Source organism: Calidris pugnax, unplaced genomic scaffold (genome assembly GCF_001431845.1).
Source record: "Calidris pugnax isolate Ruff unplaced genomic scaffold, ASM143184v1 scaffold215, whole genome shotgun sequence".
Lineage (NCBI taxonomy): Eukaryota > Metazoa > Chordata > Aves > Charadriiformes > Scolopacidae > Calidris > Calidris pugnax.
Window position 1 is genome coordinate 1,426,579 of NW_015090997.1, and position 10,857 is coordinate 1,437,435.

Below are 10,857 nucleotides of genomic sequence, written 5' to 3' on the forward strand. Positions count from 1 at the left end.
TCTACATGAGATGTTGGATAAATATAAGCAGGAAAACGAGTTTCTGGTCAGTCTGGGAGAGCCTGGTCCCCAGGCAGTTGCCTGGGTTGGGGATGGGGAGTGGGACACATCAAACCTGGGCAAAGTCCAGCCCCAAGGCCGGGTGGTGGGAGCTCACCGAGGGCTTGGGCCAGAGCTGCTGGAGCTCTCCAGCCACGAGCTGCACAAACAGCCGCCCTGAACGATGGCACGCTAAGCACAAATCAGTGCCCTGAGCCAACAGCCAGTTAAGTGCTATAAATAAAGCTGTTATCATCCCTGCCTCACTCGCTGAGCAAGCTGGGCCACAGCACTTCCTCCCCAGCAGTGTTTAAGGGTGATTTCTGGTCCGGAGGAGGCCAGCAGCTTGTCAGCATCCACCCTTCAATGGCCTTTGTTCCATCCTGCCATTGATTTTGTACTTGGTCAATAAATCCACCGGGTACCTGCTCTGGTGGGGACAGAGCTGGAACAGACATGGCCACTGTCCTGTTTAGGGAAACCTGTGTTATCTCTGTGGCCTCTTTCCAACTTGTCTGCATGCCAGGAGGGCTGAGAGCCTCCATCCTCCTCCTGCTGCTCTCATTTCTGTCCCAGGTCCCTAATTCCAGCCACCACTTCTCTGCTCCTGACCTGGTCCCCCTAGCCCTGCAGTAAGCTGCCTGCGCTGCCCCAGCTGAGAGGCAGCAACAGGACAGAAAAGGATGGCTCTGTCCCCAAGTGGTGGCCAAGGGACATGGTCCAGCGTGGCACAGGGAGCTCCTGGTCATGCTGGTGGGAGGAGAGCGGGAAGAGGGATGGGCATGGTGATGGGAGAGGAGCTCCTTTCCCACTGGGGGATGAGGACCTGCAGGAGGAAGCAGAGAAGAAAACTGGGTGGGGAGAGGGGAGCAGGAAGAAAGGATGGGCATGGTGATGGGAGAGGAGCTCCTTTCCCACTGGGGGATGAGGACCTGCAGGAGGAAGCCTGAGAAGAGGATGGACACAGCTCGTGGACAGGTGTAGTAGGTCGCTCAGTCCCTGCAAGGTTGTCACACGCTGTCCCAGATCCTCCTAAATCAACCCAAGGGAAGGGGCATGTTCATATCATGCTCCCCAGGAGACAGAGGAGGGTGAAGGCTGCTGCTCTCTGGGGCTTGAGGACTTCCCCATCTCTGTTTTAGTGCCAGTTTATGATGCATGGCCAGGGCTGGGAGGAGAGCATGGAGGGGGAGGGCAGGATGGAGGAGGAGGGGGGTTGGGGGCCCATATGGAGATGCTTCTCCCAGAGAGTGGCAAGATGCTGAGCTGGCGTGAGATTGGGAGCTCACCGAGATGTTGGCTGTTAGAGCCAAGCAATCGATATGTGAAAATCCAGCCCAGGCGAGGAAGGTGACCTTGAGCAGCAGAGAAAGGGAGGGAGGAGAGCTGCATGAATTACACACAGAGACGATCTCTGAGGGAGGGAGGGAGGGAGGTGAGAGTGGAGGGATGGAGGGGAACAAGAGGGACAGGCAGATCAGGAGCCCTCTGCTCGGCTGCTGCAGAGCCTGTTGTGTGCGTGGGGACAGGGCAGCGTGGATCCAGCTGGAGGGGATGAGAGGAGGGAGGTTGGTGCCTGGAGTTAGTCTGCTCCTCCCTGTCCATCCCTGCACACCCTGTACCGAGGGGGAGGCAGCTCCTTGCACGTACAGAACAGTCTGGGCACATTTGCTTGTCTCATCCATCCCTTCTGACTGGGGCTGCTCCTGGTGCTCCCCCCATCCCACATCATTTAAGCGTCTCCAGCCACGAAGCTGCCACTGTTTCCCCATCACGGACTACTTTGAAGCCCCGCAGCTCCTGCTGTTACTCAGCAAACGCTCCCAAGATCAGAGTGATGCCTTTGCACAGCTCCAGCTCACGGCTTCTAACACAGGCCCTGCTCTAATTCATCTCTCTCTGGTTGCTCTGTTCCTTCCCCTGCTGCTGCCTGGCCCCATGTGCCTGCAGTGGGTCTGCTGGCCCCGTTTGCCCCTGGCCAGCTGGCAGAAGCAGCACACGTATCTCAGCAGAGATGCACCATCCCTTCCATTCATATATGCATGGGACAGGCTGTGCAATCCTCCACCACAAAAATGGCTTTAAGATGGCAGGTCCCCGAGGGCAGGAGATGACCCTGCCCCTCAGCTGGGTAGAGCTGCAGACATCAGGGGATGGAGAGGAGCCAGGATTGCCAGCTGCCCAGACACAGCCTCAGGGACACAGGGAAGTGGGCAGAGGATGTGGCCAGGTCTTGGACGTGCTGCCAAGCTGGGCTGGAGCAGGACTGTCCCGCTGGCAGGAGGGATCAGCAGAGCCCTTCTAATGCCCACTGCCGTCTCCAGCCCCAGGCAAGGCTCTGTGCCTCCACATCTGCTCCAGGGCAGGCTCCTTCCAGCCCCAGTGGGGTGCTCAGGGAGACCCTGGGGACACCCCTATGGGAGGATGGTGGGTGGGAATGGGCAGTGGGGCCAGCAGCTGAAAGGGGCTGCTTTTCCTTACATGATGCTGCAAAGAAAGGTGCTGATTTCTTTCCCCCCAACACCCTTGCAGCAGCGAGGACACAAGAGCACAGTGAATAACTGAGCCAGCAGAACAACAGGGCTGAGACCCCAGCAGCCCCCTCCAGGGCTTTGGGGAAGGGGAAGACCTGCTGCCCCAGCTCATCCCCCGCTCCCAGGGGTGCGAGGGGACCTGAGAGCCACACAGCACTGCTGCATCTCAGCTCTCCCCCAGCAAACCCCTCCCAGAACAACCCCAATACTCTTAGAAAAGCTTGGTTTCTTCCAAGTCAGCAGCCCCTTTGCCCCCAGAGACATCTCCCCACCTACCTCACTCTCCTCCCCCAGGAAGCAAACCCTTCTCTCTCCCCTCTGCAGCTCGTTTAAATCCCTTCTCTGCCAACACGCAGCACCTGGGCTATTCCCCAGCTGCATGGGCATGCTCAAGGAACTCTAAAACCACCCCAGAAGGGAGGGAAAGAGCAGAGAGGGAGTTTGCAGTCCGAAGTTAAGGTCAGGCATTTCCCAACACTCTGCCTTGCCATCTAGTGGGACGAACGCGAAGGACCGGGGCTCGCCGTTGGGAAACGTTGGCCAACTCCATCCCTCTGGAGCAGAGCCTGGCTCACAGCGATGGATCATCCCACCGGAGCAGATGAGATCACCCTGGGGGCAAAGGAGGGTGCGAAGGTGTCAGAAGGATGGATGGGGAAGGAGGAGAGATGCGGGGATAGACAGACAGGGGCTGGATAGACACAGCTGTTTCGAGGCTGACATGACAACAGCGCTAATAAATCCTGGCATTTTAGATCTAGCCCGAAAGGAAAGGCTGGAACAGCTCCAAATTCCCATTTACGAAGGGCCCTGGCTTTTGGATGAACATAATCCATATCTGAGTCGGGTTTTGCATGGAAAAGAAAGGTAAAGATGTGGTGAACACACACACATGCCCTGTGCCACCCGCTGCTGGGATGCTCGTGCCCGTGCGATGCCGAGGAGGCAGGTACCAGCACCCAGTGGGGTTCCCAGTGTGTCCCAGTTGAGGAGCTGGATCTTCTTGCGAGGTTTTCCTCCAGCTGCCTTAGTTTGCCTCCCTGGGCCTGGAGGATGTGGGCTGAGCTCAGTGGTTTCAGTTCAGGATTCTGGATTCTCCAGGGATGTGTCATCCCTCTCATGGTATGCGTGTTTGTTACATGTGTATAAAAATATAGAGGATGAATACATTATATTTAAAATATCTCACCACTGGGCAGCTCTTTTCGGGTGTTGAAAGCTGGGATGATACAAGATATTTTAACTACCTCTGAGTGATTCTTTCCTGCTGGACCCGGGGCCGTTTGGCTCCCAGGCTCCGGTGCTGTCCCAGCCTTTCTCCACAGCTGAAGCAGAACCAAACCTGGGGACACCCTCCCTCTGGGCAGAGCTCATGCTGGAGACCCCACTTGGCACCAGGACAACTCCCAGTCCCAGAGGGGGTCGGGGTCCCCCCAGAGAAGGGGCCGTGGGGCTGCAGTGGGTCTGGGGTGCGGTGATGGAGGAGCCCAGTTGCCCTGTGCTGGGGTTTCCTATTGAATCCTCTTTTGGAGCATATGGGGACAGCCCAGCGAGAGCCACAGCTCGTACCTGGGTGTCCAACACTCTTCCAGAGCCACGCAGACCCACCTGATGGACCTGGGGACAGCTGAGGGGACAGCCCCATCACACAGGTGAAACCTGATGTGGCCAAAGCATCACCTCTCTGGAGCAAGGCAGCTCCCAGTCTCTGGCCAGTAAACCCTGAAAGCAGACACAGAGGGGTCTTCCCAAGGTTCTGGGAGGGAATCAAGGAAAAAGTGGGACATGGGGAAGCGTCTGTGTCTGCAAACCAGCACAGTTCACAGGGCAGCTGCTGGGCTGGGGCTGTGAGAGGGTTTTCCATTGCTCTCACTGTTGAGAATAAAACACTGAATGCGTTTTTAAAGTCTTCATTTTATTAAAGCTGCCCACCTCCTGCTCCGTTTGCCCCAGAACTGAGCTCACCCCTACACAGAGCCTCAGCTCACACCAAGGTGCAATGCACCTGCCCTAACCCCACGTTCTCCGTGGGGCAGCAGGGTCCGAGGTGGGGATCTGGGGACACTTGCCCTCAGTTCTTGGCCTTGGGGCCGTGGGGCTCAGTAGAATCGGCCCGTGGGCAGGCGGGGCAGGCAGAAATAGGCGTTGGGGAAGAGGCTGAGGTTGATGGGGTTGCCGTCCAGGCGGATGTCCTCCAGTGCCCTGCGGATCTGGCTGTGGTCGTGGCTGTCGCAGAAGGTGTCTTCGTGCATGGTCTGGATGTTGTTGTTCTGGCCGGGAAGGAAAAGGGCAAAATCAGAGTCAAAGGGATGGGGGGGCGGGGGGGAGGAGGAGGAAAAGGAGGAGGAAGAGAAAATGGTGGTGGAATCTGCTAGACTCAGGTACAGACAAGCCTGGGTCCGGGCTTGTCTCACCTGGAGGTGCAGGGAGCGCAGGCTCTGGGGCAGAGGTGCTGGGATATAGTCCAACTGGTTATCGGACAGATGGAGAAACTGCAGCTGCTTCAGCTCCTGCAGGGAGAGGGGAAGAGATAAACCTCCCTGCTCCTAGCCCTGCTCCAGCCCTTTGCATCACCCCCGTTACCCCTTGGCTTGGCAGGTTTGGGCTAAAACCAGCCCGGATTCACCCAGCACCCACCCGAAAAGCGTCAGGCTGGAGGCCAGTGCTGGGGATCCTGTTGAGACGGGCATCCAGGCGGATGATGCTGCGGGGCAGCTCGGGCAGAGCTGTCAGCCTGTTCTCGGGCAGGATGAGCTCCTGCAGGCTGGGCAGCAGGCGGAAGGCGTCCACGTCCGCCCAGGAGATGAAATTGCTGGTCAGGTCTATTCGCTTCAGCTTCTCTGGTGGGAGAGAGGAGGAAGGGGATGAAGAGGGATCTGTGCAGAACTGCTTATTTCCCCCATGTGCCCCATTGCAGAACCTGCCCCATCCCTTGCCTGGACGTACTCAGCCCCATGAAGTCGCTGGCCCGGATGGTGCCGATGCGGTTGAAGCGGGCGTAGAGGTAGGTGGTCTCTGGTGGCAGCAGCGGGATGTGCTCCAGGTTGGCATCGTCGCAGTAGACGGAGGTGCCGATGCACAGGCAGAGCAGGCAGCTGGGCAGGGCTGGGGGTGCAGAGGTGGCCCGTGGCATGGCATGGCTTCCCCATCCCCCCCAAAAAGCACCCCAGCATGCAGGGAGACGGGGTGGGGGGACATCCCCACCACCCTCATCAGCAAAACAGCCCAGGGCACCTCATCAAGGGACAAGGGAAGGGCCAGAAACTCCCAGCCCAAAATGCTGCTAATAAATGAAGCTGCTCAGGGCCAAATACCTCCCGCGGGAGGGGGGGAGACACGAGGTTGCCAAGCACAGCAGCGTTACACCCAGGGCTCGCTTGGCCCCCCCCTTATTTTCTTCCACAGAACGAAATGGAACAGAAGAAAACAGTTTTTCATACAGCAAAAACATGTGTCTCGGCTGAGTGAGGGTCCCAGCAAGCTGGGCTGGGGGGACAGGAGGGGTAGAGCCGTGTCCCCCCCCCCATGCACATGCTCCCTCCCCTCTCCCCCCAGCGCCCGCCAGACTCAGCATCCATTAGTGGGGGAGTTCAAAGCAGCAAGGCAACAATTTCCCTTTGCCTCCTACTTAATTTGTCCCAGTCCAGAGTGACAGAAAATGAATAAAGATATTTATCCCTCGCTACAGGATTTTAATTGTCACTAATCTAATTGCTACTCTGTCCGACTGTCGCAATGCCTCTGCTCATTAAAATGTTGCTGCTTTGCTGGAGCTCTCGTTTCCCAGAAATGTCTCCTCCTGCCTGCTGTGTGATAAGGCGCACCCCCGACACCCCGGGCAGAGCAAATAGCTGCTGCTGTCTGCTGGTGGCACAAGGATTTGCTCCCCTTTTCTCCAGAGCACTGGTCCCACCACCCCTGGGACCCGTGGCTGCATCCCACGGGGACCCAACCCCACCTTCGTGCTGCTCCCAGGGGTCTGCACTCACCCTGCGCGGGGACGGGTGCTGGGTTGATGGGGCTGGAGGTGGTCGGAGGCTGCAGCTTTGGGGGTTCAGCCGTGGCACCTTGGTTTGGGAGAGCTGTGGGATCCTTGGGGCGAGGAGCCAGGGTGCCAACCTCGATCTGCAAACACAGCCTGGGCATCAGGGCTGGGGTGGCCGAGTGAGTCCTCCCACTCCTCTCCAGGGCAGGAGGCACTGGTCAAGGGGTCAAGGGCACTGGGTAGGTCTTGTTGGAAAGGCAGCTCCTCCCCAGAGAGCTCTCCTAGCTCAGGGCTTCAGAAAACACCCTCCCTATTTGCCCAGAGGGATGTGGGAAGACTCTTGTCCCGGGTTCCTCTCATCCTGAGCATGAGCCACCCCTGCAGCGATGCTCTGGCCAGGCACTGGCAGGGGACAAGGAAGCCAGAGGAGGTCAGGGTTGGGCAAAGCCTTTCCTACCACCAGTAAGAGCGGTGGAAGAGCCACCAGGGCTTGTAGACTTGTGCAAGAGGCTGGTTCTCCAACTGTGCCTCATCCATCCCATGGAACAAGCCCCTTCCTGAGGATGCATCCAGGGAAGACCTAATCTCCCGCGTCCCCCTCACCTTCGGAGCAAGGTCACCGTAGTCGTAGAGCTCCTCATAGTTGCTCAGGTCCAGGATCTCGCCATAGTTGTCCAAAGTCAGGTCATAGTTGTCCAGGTCCAGGTTTTCGTAGAGTGCAAGGTCAGCTTTCAGCTTCTCTGCCTTCCTCCTCTCCTCCTTGGCTGGGACAGCCCAAGCTGCCCCCAGACACAGGCTGGCGATGCCCAGCCAGGCCAGGGTACGCATCCTGTACCCTGACGGGGACACTGCTCCCAGAGCAACCCTGGGGACCACAGCCCCAGGGGTCCAGCAGATCCAGCAAAGTAGGGCAGGATGGGGCCGGGTGCCCTGAAATGGTGACAAAGAGGTGAAAACGAAGAGGGACGGGAAGGCAGGACCAACACAGAGACCACAACCAGCCCCGCTCTGTAGCCGTGGTGGGGACTGCGGCCACCACAGGGGACAAATGGCCTCCCCCACCCCGGCCCCGGGAACATTACGCCGTCCCTTTTCTTTTCAGCCCATTTCACGCTCGGCTGGAGGGCTGTGCAGGAGAGGCCCCACGGCCAGGCTGGGCTGCCCTCTCTTCCCGGTTTTCCCAGCCCCGAGGAGGCAGTGAGGGAGCTGGGAGGTGATGATGGAGGTCAGGGTCCTGCTCCAGCCCCTCAAGGCGGTGGTAAAGCTGGTGGCTGGCCCAGTAAACCCAACAGCAAAGCAGAAAGGACCCCAGGAGTCATAGCACTCTCTCCTTTGGTCCCCCTTGCTCCTACGCCTGGGTCCAAAGCCCTGAGATGCTGTTTCTCAGCCTCCAGCATCCCGGGGAAGCCAGCCCTGGGGGGGGGACCAGAGGACTCGACCCTGAGCACAAGGGACCCCCCGGCTCTGGGATCCATTCCCAAAGGGAGCTCACTCCCACCCGAAGCTGGTCCCTGCAGATGGGTCTCCAGCACCCACTGGGTGCCACAGCATCACCCACCCAACACGCTGCACACCCACAGTGGAGCAGGCTGGGGGGGGCTCAGCCCCCAGCAGCCTCCCACATATCTCTCCCAAACCAAAGGCAAAAGCAATGACCCAGCCCGGAGCTTTTGCACCCCTAATTTCTGCCCGTTTCCCACAGATCAAACCTTTAGGAATGCAATGAGCCCCCCCAACACATCGCCGGCCCCTGACCCCCCCCAGCCCCACAGCTCACCCCAGCCCAGTGGGGGTCTGCTCAGCACTGGAGGAGCAGAAAGAAGACAGCGTGGACGTACCCCCTTTCCCCTCTTCCTCGGCGTGGGAGAGCCCTGTTCTGCTCCCGGGGGCTCGTGCACTGGCTGGGGAAGGGCTGCTGGGCTTTTAATGCATGGAGAGGAGGGGGGGGCTGCACAGAGGGGCTTGGCACGGCCGAGGGGAGAGGCAGGATGCGGCCAATCAAGCTGGCAGCCCCCCACTGGGACATTATATTGTCCCCAGGGGTGAGCCAGCCCCAATGGTGGCCGCCCTCCAACAGCCTGGGCTTGTGTCTGGGGCTGGGGGGGACGGGATGGGAAAGGGGGAGCAGACTGTGCTCCCTGTCCCCATGGGTGATGGGGACACACAGCCCTGGGCAGAGGGGACAGAGCCAGCTTCATCTCTGCCCCAAAAGTCCTGCCGAGCCACAGATTGATTTCCAGCTGTGGACACCCCCAGGGATGCAGGAACAGCAAAGCACCAGGCGCAGCCCCCCCCTCGCTGATCTGGGTTTCAGTTGGGTGGGATCCTGGGACCCGGTGAGCACCCCAGCCCTGGGGAGGGTGTGGGGGGGGCACCCACCGCTCCTCAGAATTTGGGGGGCCGCACAGGCCCACCCCAGCAGCCAGATGGCTGGCGATATTCGGCTCATCCGCCCCCCCCTCGCCTCCTGCGGGGCTCAGCGCTGCTCGCCCCTCTGCAAACCGTTGCTTTGGAAACATGGGGGCGGTTTGGGGAGGGGGGGCTGACGTGGAAGGTGGGGGGGGGCAGTGCAGCTCCCCCCACGGGGTAGGATGGGAGACATCCCCCATCTCCCCCTGCATGCACCCACATGCACTGGGGGAGCTGTGACCCTGCTTCATCCTTGTTGGGGGTGGGATATCATCGCTGGGGAGGTGTCCTGTGGGGTTGGGACACCCCAGGACTGGCTGAGTGCACACCACAGCCCCACAGACCCCTGGCAGCGCCGGCCAGCCCCGTGCACCCACAAACACCCACCACCATAAAAATGTTCCTCTCTCTCACAAGCAGCTTGCAGCCCCCCCCACGCTCACCCACCCGAGACGTCGCACCCATCTGCTGGTGCTTACTGGGCAGGTGGGGACACCCTGGCAGCACCCCCACCAGTGGGCATGGGTCTTGGCCACGCACCCGCAGCCCACTCGCCCCCCAACCCTTGGCATCCCCAGCCCCACTCAGCACAGAGCACAGCAAAGGGCCGCCACTAATCTTCATTAAGCCCCTCATTAGGCGGCTCGGTGCCCACCGTGATGGAGGCGATGTGGCAGCTGGGGGGTGGCATTAGGGCTGACCTGGTGCCTCTGCTCCTTGGAGGGGCTGCAGAGTTGTCCCCTCCCCAGGGAGTGGGAGCTTTGGTCCAGAGTGGCTGGAGGGGACCCAGCTTTCAGATGGCACCTTCTGCTCCAAACTGGGGGGAGATCAGCTCAAGAGTTGGGGGATCAGCTCCTGCCCAGCAGCCCAGAACAGGGGAAACTGCTGCAAAGTAAAAGCTTGGGTTGCGCTGGGGTGGGCGAAGATCCCCAGGGCAGTGGGTTTTGCTGCCCTGGAGAAGCAGCTGATGTCCATCCTTGTTCCCACTTTTCCTTGTCCCCAGAGGCAGAAGCACCTCTGCAGCCATAGAAATATCTGCATGGATGGCATCACACAGAGGGACAGTCCAAACCCTCACAGCAGGGGAGGTCCCTGCTCAGGCACCCATAAATGGGCTGGGGGGGTTCACCAGCTGCAAGGGGGCTTGATTTGAGCCCACTCAACCTTCTCCACACCTCCTCTCACCATATCTACCTGCTCCCCAGTGGGGCCATCTCCTTCTCCCCAGCCCCAGGAAGATCAGCGTGCGTTGTACTGGGGAGAACCCTTTGATGCCCGCCCTGGCAGCCCCCTCAATATCCAAAACTGAGGGTTTTCCAGCTTTGCCCATGACCCTGTGACACACAGGGTGGGGTGGGGGCTCCCCACGCTGCCAGCTCTGTTCCCAGGCCAGCCCAGCAAACTGCCTGCAGAGAGAAGAAACAAGCCCCCCCCTATTTTTGCAGCTCTCGTCTCCCCCGGGAGACAGGGGCTGAGCTGCCCTGGGGAGGCAGCGAGCGAACACGCACCCGGGGGGCACACGATTGATGCCCCCATCACAAAATATGGGGATTTTATTCTCCGGCACCAAAATCGTAAGGGGAATTCGCTGCCTTGTGCCCGCTCTGTGCACACTCACACACACACACACACGCATCCCCCTCCTGCCGGCGTGCACGCTCCCGTGAGCAGCCCCACGCCGCAGCCCATGCGTTCGCACCCACACCCACGGCCCTCCTCCCTCTCCGCTCATGATTCACATGGGGAGAGCAGCAGCGAGAGGAGATTTTTTTTTGTTGTTTTTTTTTCCCCCCAAAGCTGTAGCCATGGGCAGAAGAATTAAAGTCGCTGCCTACACCCGTTCTGCTCGTGTGAAAAACACGCGCGCATCCCACCCCCCCCCCCCCACCA

The 10,857-nt window shown here is 59.7% G+C and overlaps 1 protein-coding gene across 1 annotated transcript; it reads right to left on the reverse strand.

The window, feature by feature from the left end:
* Window positions 1-4,487: 4,487 nt before the first annotated feature.
* OPTC (opticin) lies at window positions 4,488-9,077 on the reverse strand. Its single transcript, XM_014955414.1, has 7 exons — window positions 8,973-9,077; window positions 7,162-7,647; window positions 6,563-6,698; window positions 5,520-5,678; window positions 5,211-5,413; window positions 4,988-5,083; window positions 4,488-4,843 (listed from the first exon to the last, which is right to left on the reverse strand). Exons 1-7 carry the CDS (start codon window positions 9,075-9,077, stop codon window positions 4,673-4,675), a joined length of 1,356 nt encoding a protein of 451 aa, XP_014810900.1. The 3' UTR covers window positions 4,488-4,672.
* Between the last annotated feature and the right edge of the window lie 1,780 nt (window positions 9,078-10,857).

Excerpts from the sequence above, each read along its gene's own strand:
- OPTC (XM_014955414.1), bottom strand. The coding sequence starts at position 9,077 with ATGTTTCCAAAGCAACGGTTTGCAGAGGGGCGAGCAGCGCTGAGCCCC. Across the intron at positions 6,699-7,161 it reads ACGGTGACCTTGCTCCGAAG|ATCGAGGTTGGCACCCTGGC; the intron begins GTGAGGGGGACG and ends CTGTGTTTGCAG. Across the intron at positions 5,414-5,519 it reads CAGCGACTTCATGGGGCTGA|AGAAGCTGAAGCGAATAGAC; the intron begins GTACGTCCAGGC and ends CTCTCCCACCAG.